Below are 16554 nucleotides of genomic sequence, written 5' to 3'. Positions count from 1 at the left end.
AGTGCTGCTCGGAGGCAGTCGCCTCAGCCCTTTGGGAATGGCTGACTGTAGCGGGGCGTCCAGTCCCACTGCTTCAGGAGGCAGAGGGCACATTGACTGTTTGCCCTGAAAGGCCCCAGCTCAACTGGCTTCCACTTCACCCCTAGAAACACAGGGACAAAACACCAGGTGCTTACTTGCTGATCAGTAAACGGGCCCCAGGTGAGCACGAAGGCTCCTGTGGAAGACAGGGCCACTGATTTCAAGCCTTGCTTACAAGACTGTGCTGCTTGCTCTGCCAGTTGCTCTTTCTGCTGTCCTGGACCTTTCTAGCTGATTATGTGCTAGGCACAGAGCCTGGATTGCCATAGTCCTCCATGCACAGATCAAATGTGAATTCACAGCCATTGTGAGCATGCTAGCACTGACTACCTTTGCACAGGCAGGTGTGAACAACAGCTGTCCTATGCCAAGGTGCTCATGGCTTTTAAAACCAGAAAGGACCAATGTGATAATATCGTCTGACCTGCTCAACAGCAAGCCAGGGAATTCCAAAGAGCACCCAGGCTTTTCCACACCACACGCAGTCAGTCTCTGCAAGCTCTGATACAAATACCCACAAAGCAGGGAGGTTCTTAACATTTTTATTAGTTTTCAACACAGTAATCCTGTCTACATCAACAATTTTTTGTTGTTTTACATTTTGTAGTCATCTGTAAATATGGCATCAATGCAACTTCTGAGCATCAATCACCATGACAAAAATAGAAGGTCTCACCTCATACAGAGAAGAAGTATGAAATTCATTAAATTTCACCTGAACCAGAAAAGGTGGGGGGAGGGGGGCAGCAGGGTGAGGAAAAAAACAAACTTCAAAAACAAACCCCAAATTAAATTACAGTCAGACCACCTTAAATGTAAAACCACACATTTGTTACCAATTGCTACAAGAAAGAAAGAACAGAGGGGAAAAACAAATCCAATATATATATTATGTATAGATATTTATATATATATCATCTGAAAGGACACGCCAAAAAAACAAGAAAAATTGCAGCAGTATCTACAGTCAAAAGGATTCCTACTAGCTTTCAAACATTCACATTTAATGTTCAGAAGGAAGCACACGGAAGGACAGAGTCTGGGACAAACTAATACACCAGCAAGAGTTTATAGAATGGCTTGTGATGTCATACCATTGAAATGCAAGGAGGGGGGGTGTCATGTTCTGTTTTTAGCCATACAGGAAGCAGGGGTCATCAATGCACTCTCCTAAATAGCATAGATGGGGCCAGGACATCATGTCCCAACCACCACAGGTTTCTTGCGTTCTCTGTGAGTATTTCTCACTCCTCCCACTATGCATTCTGCCTGCATCTATTCTCTTGCGCGCCTGGCTAGTGTGGAAAGCTGATTCAGGTGGCTAAGGAGTCAGAGAGCTGCATGGCTATAAAGGGCTTGAACATGGCATGTTCACAGATGGAAACAACCAAAGCAGGGTGGGTCAAAGGGCCTGCAGACCTCTCATCCCCTGCTGGATGCTGAGCTCATGAGTAACTTGTTCAGCAAAGGCGATTGGATTTCACCACCTGAAACAGTTAAGAATGGTGCCAGATAAAGGCCTCATGGACCTTGCTAGTCCTTGTCCAAACCAGTTTCACCTTCCTTTGCCCGGGTGAAAGCACATGAGGCAGAGGAGTCATCTCATCCTGGCACCTAACGCCATACAGAGGTTTGTGAACAGGGGCAAGTAACAAGGTTCTGCCCTCACTCTTCCTGTGGGGCCTCAAGCTGAGATAGCACGGAGAACATGAGTAATACACTGGGCCTACACTTGCTTCTCTTACCTCCCAATAATACGGCTACCTCACTCCCCATCCCAGGAAATGGGTAACAGAACTATTTTTGTCTGGGCAAAGCAGCCCCACACACTGGATGTGTAAAGAGCTGATGATGAGCTGCAGAAGCCTGGTTTTGTTGTGATCAGGGGTGGAGGCACCCTGGAGGGTAGGGGGCAAGTGACACTGGGGGACTGACATGGTATTTAGGCAGCCCTTACCTATAAAGTATGATCACCTTTCCCCAGGGCCCTGCCCTCCTGCTCAGGGCATTCCAGTCAGCATTGCTCGGAGGCAAATCTTCACAGGCGTGAGAAAACACCAGAACAAGCTGGCTCCCATGCCAGGGACCAGCAAGGCCTGAGCTGCTGTTGCATGCCATAGGCTCTGTACTGTTAGTTGTTGATGGAGATTGTGTTTCAGCTCATGTGCGTGGGCTGGGTTTCTGGGGCAAGAGGATCTGAATGCTATTCCCCACTGTCACTGTGATATGAAGCACATACAAGCAGAAAGCAGGCTATGGATCAGGTACAGTGTGGTTGGTGATAACATCCTGTGTGCAAAAGAACAAACCCACCCCTGCCACTTTAGCCCTGGCTGGATAACAAACATACATGGCCCATACCTACGAGGGATGGATCAAATCACAGATCCCAGGAAGAATTAAGCCCTTGACAAATGCTCAGCCCAGAGTGCTGAGCGAGAAATGGGTTGGACGCCATGGGAGTGGAGGGTGCTGGTGGCGGAGTGGGCCTTCAGCCTTGACAACAGGGTTCCCTCCAGGAGCTGGGGACAGGTGCAGAAGCAGTTGTCCTCCTACATGCTGGTTCCTGCCTGCCTTGGTTCCTCACCATAGTGATGCTGGCACCAGAGCAACAACCGCAGTTTCCTGCCCACTCAGCAGTGGGTACAGGCTGCCTAAGTCACAACATATTAATGTGTGCTAATGGCGAACAAAACAAGCTGGCGCGCAGCCCGGGACACACTGATCCTGTGCTCAGCCAGAGCTGCCTACCTCAGAGGAAGAGAGGCCTCCCCAGAGGCCCCGCCGCCTGCTGCCTGTGGGGACATGACTTCTGCTTTAGCCCCGCCAAGCAGAGATGCCTTGTGGGCAGGAGTGCGATAAAGCCACAACAGAAACATCACAGATGCAGAGCTTTGCCATTCCCATGTCTCCCAGCACCAAGCCTATCTGACCTCCACTAGGGGTCTGCTAACAAGGAGGAGCCAGAAGGAACCATGGCCTCCTGCCCGCTCTCTTGGAACTAACCTAGCCAAAGCCTGGGACATGAAGCAAAGCACGACCCTCCCACTCCACCCCACCCCCTTTGGGTTGGTTCCGCAAGGGACCCCATGCAGATGTTTCTGTGATGGACCGCAGGCCTCGAAATGGCCCTTCTGCATCTGCTTCATGTACAGTCCTGGCCTGCTGGCTTCATGCAGTTGGCCACCTGCAAGCTTGTTCCCCACCCCCTGTGGCAAGGTGAGCATGAGAACAAGCCATCAGTGAGGTCTGCAAGATGCCACAGAGGATGTAAGTACCTCCCCCCCCAGGCATTGTTAATTATTTCCCCTGCTTCCTGCCTACAGGTCTCGGCCACACAGGGCACCTTGTTGTGCTGTACCAGCAGCAGCCCAAAAGCTGTCTGACCGTGCTGTTCCAGTGTTAGGGCCATAGATGTGACCATCACCAGGTATCATAGATTCAAGCACACAGAACCACAAGGCCTCCCCAGGAGTGTCTGGCCAAGCTGCAGCCACCCCACAGAGTGAGAGAGGAATCCTGGGAGCCCCCATTGTGGAAAGTGCCATTATCAGTCCCCACATCACAGTCCTCTCCAGCTTCTGGCCTCAGCAGAGCCTTCCTGCTCTGCCACCCACCCAGCCAGACCCTCTGCTCTGTATGGGGGGCAGGCAGTAAGGCTGAGCCTAGGGTCCAGGGGAGTCTGTTTTTGGTTGCTGTCATTGATTGTCCTTCTTGCGAAACACTCATTAGCAGGATGTGGGGAGAGGCAGGAGTGAGCCACAGACAAGGTGACCCAAGCTTAGGAGTGGCCATGGTCCCTTGGGAGCCCCGGACCTGGCTGTGTTTCCAGCAGGGGCTTATACCAGGGCTTGCTCATTCCCACGCTACATCCAGAGCCATTGGTACAGCTGGGGCCTCCTCCAGTTTGTTGGAACTGGAAGGGGACTGACCCTTTCCTGGCAGCCCTCGGCCTATGGGAATGGGTCTCCAAGTGCACCTCAAGTTCTCTATTCAGTGACATATTGCTATTTTCATTACAGGCTTCTATAGAGCTCACCCCCTAGCACTTTTTGGGTGGGGTTGTAGGGGAGGGGCTAATGCCCCATCCTCCTGACATGTCACTTCCTGCTTTAAACAATTCAACTTCCTGTTCTGGATGGGCAGGGTTCCTAGTACATGCTTTTGAGGTCCATCTGTACCAGGTTATTTTGCGCTGGCCGGCAAACATTTTCAGGGGGATTAAGACGAAATCCCAGTGACATCAAGGCAGCAGCCTTCCTGGGGTGGACTGTCCCCTCACACATGCCAGTCACCTCCCTTCATGGTCTTAAGTGCACAGAACAGTGAGCAAATAAGCGAAGTTTGAGCAGATGCACCCAGGATGAGCCTGCTCAAATCTGCCCTCTTGGACTTGTCCCAGCCTACAGACATGTTTCCAGTGCTCACTGAAATTGGCCCCTGATCCCATGGGTGTCTTCATCCAGCCACATAGTAACATCAGTAACATGGGGAGGGAAGTCATGTTTCTGTGGTATGGGTTCTGGTCTCTCTCTAGTGACTGGAGTAGCAGTTCAAGAGTTGCCTGGCCTTTAACATGGAGCTATTTAATATCAAGAAGTCAAGATTCTGGCCAGTACCAGAGTAGATTAAGCTGGACAGTCTTTTAGCTCAAGCAATAGAGGTGCATGCTTTTAGATGGTTCTGGTCAACTCCCCTCAGGGAGGGTGATCAGAAAGCACAAGATGGTTGTGACTGGGAGTGGCCCTTGAAGTACTTAATTTGATGTTTGACTAAGAAAACAGGACTCCTGACAGATCGTTGTATCCCCCACTCCCTCACTGGGCAAGACTGAATTGGGATAGGCCCCTCAGTGACAGTTGGCACGTGGACGTGGGGTATCATGCCCCATCTCAGCCTGCAGGCTCCATGTCCTTTCCCAACTGCAGCCTTTGCTTAGGGAATCCAGCCTGTAAGGCCCATAAGCAGCAGCGCAGAACCCACAACCACCTCATTTTGGGACACTTGGCTGTCCCATTTCCACCTTCAGCTTCTACCAGTGAAGTACGCGGGGGAAAGGGGAAATAAAGCCCATGTCTGCCACAGCTCCCAAGCCAATTGCATGGAAGAAACCTATGTACCAGCCCATTGAGAGATTCGTCACTGCTTGACTGACAACACGGTAACTTCACTGGGTCAGTGTCACAGCTACTGCTAGGGATGGTCTGTGCTGTCGGTGTTCGAGTGATGCTTTCCCTCACCCCCAGGGTTTTTTCCTAACAGATTAAAATGAAGAAATAAAAAAAAGAAACCAGCAACAAAGGGAAGGGAACCCTGACAGAGGGACCATCAGACGCTGCGCGGGATGGCAGTTGGGATGGCAACTTGATGCAGAACAATGCTAAATGGCTCCAGTGGAGGAGGGAGGGGAGGCAGAGACGGTGCCAGTACCGAAAGCCTCAACATGATACTTCCATGGTGTGGTTGATCTGCCCCATGGCCTCACTGCTCTCCGAATGGGTGCAGGCCCGTGGGCGGGCGCCATCCACCGAGCTGGCGCTGGTGAGAGAGGCAGTGCGGGAGCGGGCCAGGCGAGTCATGCTGGCTGAGGGCACTGGAGACAGTGAGACAGAGAAAGAGAAAGAGGAGGGGGTGGAGAGAGAGCACTAAAAGTGTCTCACCAGGGGCTGCAACGAGGAATCGAGTGGACACTGCACAAGCAAAGCCCCATCAGCAAGGTCCCAGGCTCACCTGTGCAGTTAACCACACTCGGGTTCAAGCTCCCACCTGCTCAAGCTTGGAGCATGCAGGAGAACAAGAGCTGGACTGCCCAAGGCCTGCGATGGAGGTCATGCATGGTGGGGTCCTTCCATCTCTCTGTCCCTGAGATGGCTGAGGGGAGGCTCTTGCCACTCAAGCCCAGCTGCACCAGAAGGCTGTGGGGCTGTGCTGGCAGAGGGACTGCCTAGCTAGCTATTCGTGCCTGGCGCTCCCCATGTTAGGCAGGCGCAATCCCACCCCCACCAGCCAACTCACTATCTGACATCAGCATGGCTGTAAGAGGGGCCCTGCACAAGGACACCAGCGTGCAACTGTGCCCACAAGGACACAGGTTCCTTTGCAGGTCAGGTGGGGAAGAGCACATATCCTTGGTCCAAACCAGTGGGGAAGTGGGGTGGAGGTATCAGCCTCATGCTCTGATACAGGGCTGGAGGAACGCACTGGTCTCTGGGACACAGTGGCCTCAATGTGGGGGCAGAGGATGCTCTAAGGCCCAGGGGCAGAAGACTGCAGAAAGGCAGCTGCCCCTCTGGGGAGATGAGGTGCCCCCAGGAGAATGGGCTCTTTCCTCCCCTCACCCCTCAGGTCTCTGCTCTCCACCATTGTCCCAGAGCAGAAGTCACCAAGGCCTCTGGACACAGGACAGCCTAGTGGTGGTGTATGGGTGAGCAGGCACTGCACTGGAGGCCAAACCTGCCCCCTCACCCCCTCTCCCTGACCCAGCTGGAAGTCTGTAGTGTGGGCAGGTGGGAGCTGGGCTGTCTTTGGGCATCACACGCTGACCCAGAGGCTCCACAACACAGTGAGAGCTGCACCCAGTTCCCTGCCCCAGCTCCAAGCTTGTGCCAGCTGCTGTAGGAATCCCACATCCCGAAGGAGGAGTGTTTCAATGCCCACTGTCTTGTCACACAGGGGAGAGGAGGAGATCCCCACCACAGGACTCCTTCCCTCTGCCACATCCTCCCACGCTCTCCCAGGCTAGTGCCTGCTGGCTGCTGAGGGCTCTGGGCAGAGCCCAGCCTCCCCCGGCCTGGACCAAGCTGCTTCCAAACTCCTGGGAGGCAAATGCAGCAGCCCAGTAGCAGTGCAAAGCAGGCGGCATTCCCTGCTGCCCAGCTCCTAAGTCCATCCCTGGCACAGACACACACACACACCAGAGCAGCAGCATTGGCCACCCCATCAGCGGCGCCCTGCCCAGAGTGCCCACTTGCCCACACAGCACCAGCCGCTCAGCAGCTGCAAGGGCAGGGCTCACTCCAGCAGAGAATCAGTAGCAGGCCCCACTTCTCTTTCCTAGACCAGATTCATAGCAGCCCTCCCTCACAGCTGCTATCAGCCATCTGCCAGTCAGCTCTGTAAGTGCTGATGCCACTGGCCTGGGGCAATTGCAGGCTTTGTTCTGAAGCCACCCTTGAGCAGTCACCAAGGGTAGGAGTGGGGGGGGAGGGGGTGCCCTCAGTCACTCCTCCCTGCACCCAACCCCCTCCCTCTTTCCTGACCCTGCCTCCTCCAAAGCTTGCCTGAGACTTTTTTCACCCCAGTAAGCCCTGCAGCTGCCCTTTCTGGGTGACGTATCTGTCACTGCTCCTATCTGCGTGGGACATGGGGGAGGGGACAGGTGGCCAGGATGGACCCTGGGATGCAGCCCCCCTGCAGCAATGCACATGGAGCTGGTGGCAGGGGCACATGCAGCGGATGAGTGCGAGGGTGAGCAGCAGTGACGGGTACCTGCTCCTCCACTCAGCCTCCGGTCCTTCAAGTAAGCAACTGAGAGAGACAGAGAGCAAGAGAAGGGGGCAGGGAAACAAGGGATGTTTGGAGAAAAAGAGACCGTCAAGACTGGCTCAACCCCAGGAAGCAGTTCAAGTGGGATGACCACAAAATAGAGTGGCAGGTACAGAGATGGCAGAGATGGTGAACTGGGCACATGGGCCCTGCCCACACACATGCACACACACGTGTGTGCACACACAGCCAACACATGCACACACACAGACATGCATGCACACAGCACCTGTCTACACTGACCCCGGTTCCAGCAATCAGCAGCAGGATGGAGCCTTGTGTGTAGCCCAGTTTCTGCAATCGATAACCACGCACACGAACCCCCTTCCCCCAACACACACATACACAGAGGCCCTGCCTAGGTTGTACAGATGGGCCTTAATTCCACTGATCATCAGCAGAAGGGATGACACACTCCTGTCCACGCACACAGAGACATGCAGGGCAACACCTCTACATACAAACCCAGCACGTAACGTGCACCTGCATCCACACATCTTCATGCACAAACATATTTACATTCTCTCTCTCTCTCTCCTTCTTCCCTAAGCATCTCCCCCACTCTGTGTGCATGGTGTCCTGTCCCCCACAAGACACATCCTTCCTCACAGGCACATTAGTTACAGAGCTGCACGTATGCTCCTAGGCACATGCACACTGGCACACACAAGCCTTCATGCAACACAGCACTTACTGTAGCCCATCCCTTGCAGGAAGTACTTAAAGGCTTCGGTCAGTTTTCCAGGCTGTTGTGGGAGAGAAGGTAGATGCTCAGGGTGGCACTGGCTCGCTCAGAAAGGGAGGAAGCAGGCTTCTTGGCCATGGTCTGCAGCAACCAGGGAGCCCAGGACACACCCCTGTACAGCCCCCTCCCAATTCACCCACTCCTGGGGGATGTGTTAGTGCTTTGTAGCAGGAAATGGATGGCCACATAGGGGCAGGGGGGCGGGATGGCCATGGCCAGGCCTGAGGGTGGATTTTGCCACAATCCCAGCAGGGAGGGACCCCCTGCCCCATCCTCCCACCCGGGTACAATTGTCCATGAGGAGACAAATGGACTCTGTCCCTGCCCCACACTCCTGAACAGCCCCTCCCTGTTGTGAATAAGAGATTCCTGCTTCCTCCTCTGTGGAGTCTGGAAATGCAGTGGGAGAAGGGGTGCCCTGTCACATCGTTCTTGGGTGACTGGGCACAGGGCATCAGGCAAAAGGAGCAGGGTGGGGGAGTTGAGGACTCACCTGTGTGACCTGTGGGAGCCCACCGGAGTCAGCCATCTGCGGAGGGGAGCAGAACAGGGTTAGTGATGCACCGCAGGACAGATCTATCCTATACGGGGGCTCAGAGTCTGCTCCTTCCCCCTGCTCAGCTGAGCACTGCTGCCTACACCCTGCCACTGCAGGGCTGGGAACAGGAAGTCTGCAACAGCTGGGGCTGCCTGGAGCTTCCCTGGTGTCACAGACACTAAGCCCAGTCCTGAGCACTGTCAAGCACCCCCAGTCCCAGCTGGCTTGGCTTGAGCAGGATGAGACCCCATGTTTAAATCAAAACAGGGGTTGCAAAGGCCCCTGGGAGCCATTGCGGGGGCCCAGGCATCTCAGCAGGGAGCCAGCTTGGTGTGGGAGAGCTCACATCTCTGGCCAGGAGCTGGGGATGGGGTACAATGCTTCCTGTGAAAACTGACACATGTCTCCCCTGGTTTTTTTACCACCTGCAGGGAGGCCAAGCCAGGTGGCTCCCTGCAGTGGGCACAATGCAGCCTACCCTCTCCCCAGCCCTTTGACCAGGCCAAGGCCCCCAGCATGGCTGATCTGTGGTGCAATGCCTGATGAGGCCACAAGGTGGCCTCCTCCCAACCATTACCTGCCCCCTGGGCACCCAGCAGGGCAAGCGTGGGCACTCAGGGTGGCTGGGCCACACACCCCATGTCTGGAGCTCAAGTACTGGATCTAGGATGGGGACAGACCAGTGAGGGGCACCCCATGGAGTAGCCCAGTATCAGCCTGGTTCCAACTGCCAGGTGCAAACTGGCAGAGCTGGGATGGAAGGGGCTGAGCAGGGCTGAGCAGGGCTGTGGGGCTCTGAGGGACATAGAGACAAGACCTTGCCCTGTCCTCTCAATCCCAGAATGGTCACTGGCCTCTCCCTCTGCAGTTGAGTCACTCATGGGTCTGGTTACCTTCAGGAAAGTCGTATTGGTTGGGTCCAGCTTAGAGTTACACTCCACCTGCCAGGAACAAGAGCAAGGTTTACCCACCAGGCAGTCACCCTTGGCCATCACCCAGACTCTGCCCTGGCCATGTCTCTTGCCTTACAGCTCCTGAAGGAGTCCTTTGACTAGGCACCCCATGTACTTGTCTGAAGGGGACACGGAGGCTGATGGGACGGGGGGGGGGGGGGGGGGGGAGGGGAGGCGGCAGCGGCTGTGATGGAAAATTAACAATTAGCTGGGTAGAAACCAGGAAGCAAGGGAGTGTGAGAAATGGGGTTAGAACAAAAGGCACCTAGAAAAGGGAAACAGACAGAGAGGAGTTGGCCCAAACTGTTCACCTGTTTGAACCTCTGAGGAGTGTCCTGGCACTGCTGCCCAGGTCTCCCAGCAGGGCTCAGGGTAGCTGACAGGGCTCCATACTTCCAATCACTGTCAACAAACTTGATTTCCCCCTGCAGTCATCTCTATCAGGAATCATGCCCCCGAGAACAGGAAGGGAAAGGTGGGAGGCATAAGAGGTGGAGAAGGCAGGAAGGGTGCCTGGGTCTCTGTCCTGGGCCATGAAGTCACTTTAATCCTCCTAGTGCAGGCATTGTGAGCGACCCGCAGCCTGTGGGGATCCAGCCTGCAGAATGTTTGATCTGGCCCATGGTAGCTAAGGGATTGGTGGCACAAAAGTGCAGGGGCACTGGACCATCCCTGTGCCATGTTCCACCCTTCTCCTTCCCTCCCTGCTCTGTCTGATTAGCAATTCGCCCCTCTGCATAATCATTGGTCACATCAATCTGTGGCATTTCATAGCAATGACAAGAAAAGCTGGCAGGGCACATGCCAGAGACAGCAGGGGAAGAGGGCAATTGGCAGCCCATGGAAGCTGCTGGCTACAAGCCCTGACCTGCTGACCATAAAGGTTGCCAACTACTGTCCTTGTGCAACTGCTGCTATTTAATTCTTAGAACAGCCTGCAAATGGAGAGGGAGGCTGGGGTCTAGGTAGGAAATCAGAGACCCAGCCTGTCCCTCAGGGCCCCCCTAGGACCTGGATCCCTCTGGCCAGGAAGCAGAGAAGTGGGGTGGTGGCAGGGATTTCAGCTGCTGGGGAGAAGTGCGCTTGTGTGTGTGTGTGTGCGTGTCACATGTGTGTGAGTATGCATGTGTCTGAGGTGATACAGTTTTTCCTCAGGGCCCTAACAAGTAGCACAAGTTTAACCCTTTACTTACCACCCCATCTTCAGCAGGTGCGTTGTCTCCCACCACCAGCATCACAGGACAGCTGGAAACACCAAGAAGAGGAGAGGGGTCAGGGGCTGATCTGCAGTGACCGGGTTCCCGTTCAAACCTCCTAGACCAGGGCGTGACTTACCGGAGTGTTTTGGCATTGGGGACAGTCCCAGGCCGGTTAATGTCCAGATCTCTGCGGCTGAGGGAGAGGCAGAGAAAGGGAGAGAGTGAGGTGAGAGCCCTAGAATGAGGTGGCACAGCTCCGGGATGGCATAAAGGAGGCCTGGCAGCTCCCTCTGCCTGACACCTCCACTTCCTGCAGCACAGGAAGGGTGCTAGCAATGCTCCTATGGTGGCAACACACAGGCATCCCCTGGGCCTTAGGCTGTGGCACCCTGCTGCTCAGGAAGCAGCTGGGTGCTAGTGCTGCCTCATGGAGTCTCACATTCCCAGCTAAGGACCTGGTTTAGGGTTTTCTGTACTTGTCTCAGGCTCAGCTCTACCACCAGGGCACCCTGCCTGGGCAGACCAAACAGAAATCCACCATCAATCCCACCATGCTGCTCAAGGAACATCCTCGTTACCAATGGCCTTGAAAGCCCAATGCAAAGCCCAGTGACTAGACAATCACCACCCAGCTGGAAGGGTCTCCCCAGCCCCAAGGCAGCCTGGGCACCTGGCTTAGTGCCCCAAGCAGGGGGCAGCTCCAGGAGGAAAAGCATCAGCCCCCCTGCCTTCCCCTCCCATTCACTGGCCCTATAGCCCCACATGGCCAAAGTGGGCACTACAGGCAGAGATCCAGCCCACCCTGGAGTGCCACGGTGGGCAGCCCCTCACCCGTTGTACATGTTCCAGAACAGCTGCAGGTTGTACTGGTTCACCACACTGCTGATCTGCTGCCGATAGCTCTGCACCAGCTCTGTGTTGTTCACCAGCTCTTCCTGCATGTGCCAACGGGCAGACAAGAGAGACAGGCCTCACTCAGGCAGAGGGAAGCCCAGGATACCCACAGCAGGACGGAAGGCTCCCCTCCACCCAGGCCAGGGCTTGTAATGTTGGCCAGAACTGGCTGCTGGAGCCTGGGAGTCCTACATGGTGGGCCCTGGCCACATGCCCCTTCCAGAGTGACAGGAGAAGAGAGACCCCAGGGCTACCCTGGAAGCCTGCACTGTTCACAGCCCCTACAGAGACCATATGCCAGACAGGCTGACCTTGCAGGACAGCCTTGCTAGGCCTCTGGCTGCCATCAGGATAAAGGCTGAACCTGCAAACCCATGACCTCTTCAAGGACCAGGCTCTGAGGTTTGGGTTCAGCTCAGTATGAGGAGGGGCCTGCTGAGATACCAAGAGTCCTGATCAGGAGTAGCCCAGATTTGGAGTTGGGGCCAGCTCTGGGCTTTGGTTCAGACCCAAGGGATTGGATCTGATGATCTATGAGGGGACTTCAGTCCTATGGGTCCCATCCTGGCTGCAGTGTGGGAAGATGGTGCTGGCTGGGGAAGTGCAGCAGGAATCCTGCTTTGGGCTCTGAAGCTCTCCAGCTACACAGACTGGGGCCAATAGGACCCCCATGCTCCACCCTCATCAATGGGCCCTTCCTGGGCATATGCCAACAAAGCACGTACAACTCAGCACTTGCTGCCCACTCTCTTTGTTGGCCCCTCAAGCCAACGCAGCAGCTCTCCTCCTCCACAGCAGGGAAAGGATATGGCCTTCGGTCAACCCCTCCCTAAAAGCTCATGGCCCCCATAAGTCCAAGGGGAGGGGAGGGAAACCAGCAGGAGATAGCCAGACAGCCTGAGGAGCCAGTCCAGCCCATTCCTTGGGAGAGAGGTCCCTGTGTGGTCTGCCTGGGCCTTCCCAGAAGGCAGCTGTAAGCAATGTCTCATCCCCCTTACCTGGCTGAAGAGATGAGATAGTACAGTGTCAGGCAGAGAGCTGGTTAGGCCAGACAGCTGCAGACAGAAAATACCACAAGCATTGAACAGACCAGCCCAAGACACTGCTCCCCATTCCACCTCACCACCGCTATGGGAAGGGAGAGATAGGACTGGGTGGCCCTAGCTCAGGGGCCTCTAATGGGGAGGGCATTAAAGGAAGCCTGGATGCACTGAAGCGTAGAAAAATCTGTGGCTTGACAAGTAACACATCTGAGGCAGAGAAGAGTGTCCCTTATTTCTGGGGAACTGGTGTACCCAGGCCCAGCCTTAGGCCCACAGCTGTGGGGCTGACTCAGGGAAGAGGTGATTTGTGAGGTGAAGGTGTCACCCTTGCATGGAGCCGAGGTGCCTCAGACTGCCCCAGCCTATGTTCCTGGAGTCAGTCTCTCTGAGGACAGCTTCCTTCATACACAGAGTTCTCTATCCACTGGAGGACACAGTTGCAGCTTCCACCTGTACAAGGTCAACATCAGCTCTGAGGGACTTGGGGCAAGCACATCCCAGAGGGCAGATGGGGCCAGAAGAACAGAAACTGCTTACCTTGGTGGCTGCCCAGTCAATCCAGCCTTTGCCATTGGGGTCAATGTTCATCAGGACAAGCCCTTCGACCAGGTCTGGGAAGATCAGCTGCAGCCAAACAGACACAGGCTATTGCTCACTGCACTGCAAGACTGGTACTAAGCAGTGTGATTGGCAGAAGTGTGGATACATCCGCATGGAGATCCTAAACTAAGCAATGGCAGCAAACCCCTTCTCCTAGGGGACGAACAGAGAGAGCCCTCACTGGGGGGAGCATGCCACCATTAACAACCAGAGAGCCGAGGTGCCTTGAGATCCTTTCAAGGGCGCTGTGGGTTCCACACAATATTTACATTGTTAGGTGTGCAAATATGATTCCAAAGATAATCCTGGGTACTTCAAATAGGAATGCATAATGTTAAAGCATTCTGACCTGCTGTGGTCTTTCTGAGTTCTTGGCAACATAAGAATCACACTGGTATTTTTATGTAGTCAAAAAATGAGAGAAAACAAATAGCTGGCATTTTCTGAGGGGCACCTTGAGTCTAACAAGGACAGCCTTGTGTCTAAAAGGTTGAGAAACACTGATCTACCAGCTCTACCACTGATCTACCAGGATCTTGCAAACCACTGCCCTTGGCCTCCCACCTTCCCTTGGTTGAGCAGGTTCATGGAGAGTCTAAGACAAAGCAGCCTCCATCACCATCTACTGTTGCCCTGTATCCTTTCCAGTCAGGCTGTGGGGTGTGGCACAGTGCCCAGCTGGCACTAGTGCCTCTGCTGAACGCTGCCTCCTGCCCAAAGACATAGGAAAGTAGTTCCACCTTCCTTCTGCCGGTGCTTCCTGCAGCCCCTAGCACCCAGCTTCCCATCACACTCCCAAGAATCTGCTGAAGAAACAGGAAAGGACATTAAGTGGCCCTTCCTGCAGGTTGACTGGTGGTAGGTGCCCTTGGTGCCCAAGGTCTCGGATTCTCCCCACGTTGCACATCTCCATGAAACAAGTGAGATAATTCAAGATAATGTGGACACAGGACACCCATGACTCCAGTTCTTTATTTCCTGTGCATCATTCAAAAACAGCACTCTCTCTCAGCTCTCCAGTACTCAGCCAAAATCATGCCCTGCCTGTGGAGGACAGCCAGCTGCCACTGATAAAAGCTGATAGGACATTACCCATCCTCAAGACCATCTGCTACACCAGGGCTCTGGGTTGAGACTTCTGTGTATTGTTCAGTCATACCATACACCCAAAGAGCTATAATGACATGAGACACGCCCAAATGACCATACAGACTGCTTAGGTAATGGTGATCCTCGCATTGCTTGGTAACCTCCTGACCTGAGTACTGTAACTCACTGCAACGAGAAGGAAGCCCCATGCCCTAGAAATGTTCCAACCAGCCCAAATGGAGCAGCTGGACTAGCTACCCAAGAAATCACTTCCCTCTCCCTCATTGAAACCTCTTTCAGACCAATGAAAGTGTCAGTGAGAACAGGGGACAGTAGCATCACCAGAGCAGGACCTGGACTTTGGAACTCACTGTCATGAGCATAAGGATCCTGCCCCAAGATTTCATATCATGCCATTCTCTCCCTTCCAGCAGCAGGGCAAGCCTAGCAGAGAGGACAAGACCATGGCTATGAGCCTTTTCCAGTCAACCCCCTGTGACATGGTGCAAGGGTCTTCCAGCTTTAATGGAGCCAGATGTGGGTCACGCTCATGGCAGCACATATCCCGTCCTAGCCAGAGGACTTGGGATCACCAAGCTGAGGTCTCACTTACAGCAAACTTGGCCAGAACGTAGGCTCCTGCCCCCACGCCAATTCCGATCACATACTTGAACCTGAAATATAGAGACAGCAAGGTCCCAATGGAGTTGCCAATAATCCCTGCTAGTCCATGGACTAGAAACAGATGAGCTCATCAGCTGTCAGATGGCTACCACCAACCCAGGCTGAATCTGACTGGCCCTATAGCCTGCTGCCAGCCTCCTGGACTAGCTGGCCCCCAGGAAGCACCTTCCCTTATTATGTGTCAGGAAGGTGACAGGGCAGGTCAGGAGAAGGGGACCTGGAGAACACAGATCACATGACTCCTGTGATTTTTTTATGAAGATCATATGGCAAGCTCGAAGCCTGTACCATCCAATGCAGCTCTTCTAGGAGACAGGGGGATTTCCCTATCCCACCAGGATGGCACTGAGTCATGGAAGAAGAGCCAGTCCTTTCTAGTACCTTCAGCTTCACCCTAGGATAGTGAGAAATGGATGATGCAGCAGACTAGGAAGAGGACTGAGAAGCCTTCACAACCTGGATTCTCTGCTTCAGGTCCAGCTCTGGCTGAGAAGAATCAACAAGAAGCTCTTCACAGCTGAGGTGTTTTTAGGTCACTGCAGCCCTAATAGGAGGTTTGGCTGGTCTGATTCTTATTTCCAGCACTAGGGACCCAGTCCTACATGTTTGTGCACCTAAGCTAACACCTCAGACACTTGGCATCTGACATTCCTCTTAGCATCCTGCCCCATCTCACTGTCCCACACCAGGGAGTCAAAGCCATTTAGCAACCAGCCACTCACCCAAAATGCTGAACCACACTAGGTAACATGGCAGCCAACTGGTCCATGGATGGATACTGGTACCTGCAGGCATTGATGGGGGAAGACAGAAGAGAAGTGATGTGTCCCTGCAGGAGGAGTGCCCGAAGGGAACAGAGTCTACTGGGGAACAGGGGACCCAGGCCAGGGCTGGAGGGGGTTCTTGGCTCTTTAAGAGGGGAAGGTACCACCCACCCATCCATATGCCATCACTTCCTCTAACACCACTGCTCCCCCAGCCCAGCTCCCTCCCTCTGGCTGACCCTTGGATCAGCTCTGATGCAATTCTGAAGGGGGTGCCAGCTCAGCCAAAGAAAGGTATCCCACAATCTGTCCTTTACAGGGTTTGAGAAATAGAGTGACTCTCCTTCCGAGATATGTTGCCTGGTCAATGCCGCCCTGCAGAGCCCAGGAGGTGGCACAGAAAATGGCCCATCTGGTGC

At 54.3% G+C, this 16554-nt stretch overlaps 1 protein-coding gene across 6 annotated transcripts in view; it reads right to left on the bottom strand.

Annotated features, from left to right (window-relative positions):
- Window positions 1-607: 607 nt before the first annotated feature.
- Window positions 608-16554, bottom strand: part of NDRG4 (NDRG family member 4) — a 95135-nt gene continuing 79188 nt past the window's right edge. For 5 of the 6 annotated variants that reach the window (XM_019497254.2, XM_006271704.4, XM_019497252.2 and 2 more), the window contains 12 exons: window positions 16094-16156; window positions 15301-15361; window positions 13536-13622; window positions 12954-13010; window positions 11893-11996; window positions 11198-11254; window positions 11056-11107; window positions 9803-9850; window positions 8865-8900; window positions 8321-8372; window positions 7570-7608; window positions 608-5674 (listed from right to left, as the gene is read on the bottom strand). In XM_019497254.2, coding sequence (XP_019352799.1) covers window positions 5520-5674; window positions 7570-7608; window positions 8321-8372; window positions 8865-8900; window positions 9803-9850; window positions 11056-11107; window positions 11198-11254; window positions 11893-11996; window positions 12954-13010; window positions 13536-13622; window positions 15301-15361; window positions 16094-16156 — 811 coding nt within the window. In that variant the 3' untranslated portion in view covers window positions 608-5519. The remainder of the gene's footprint in view (window positions 5675-7569; window positions 7609-8320; window positions 8373-8864; window positions 8901-9802; window positions 9851-11055; window positions 11108-11197; window positions 11255-11892; window positions 11997-12953; window positions 13011-13535; window positions 13623-15300; window positions 15362-16093; window positions 16157-16554) is intronic. The other variant, XM_019497253.2, reaches the window with a different exon arrangement.

This window comes from Alligator mississippiensis, chromosome 10 (assembly GCF_030867095.1).
Source record: "Alligator mississippiensis isolate rAllMis1 chromosome 10, rAllMis1, whole genome shotgun sequence".
NCBI classification, from domain to species: Eukaryota; Metazoa; Chordata; order Crocodylia; family Alligatoridae; genus Alligator; species Alligator mississippiensis.
This window is presented reverse-complemented; position numbering and strand designations above follow the sequence as displayed.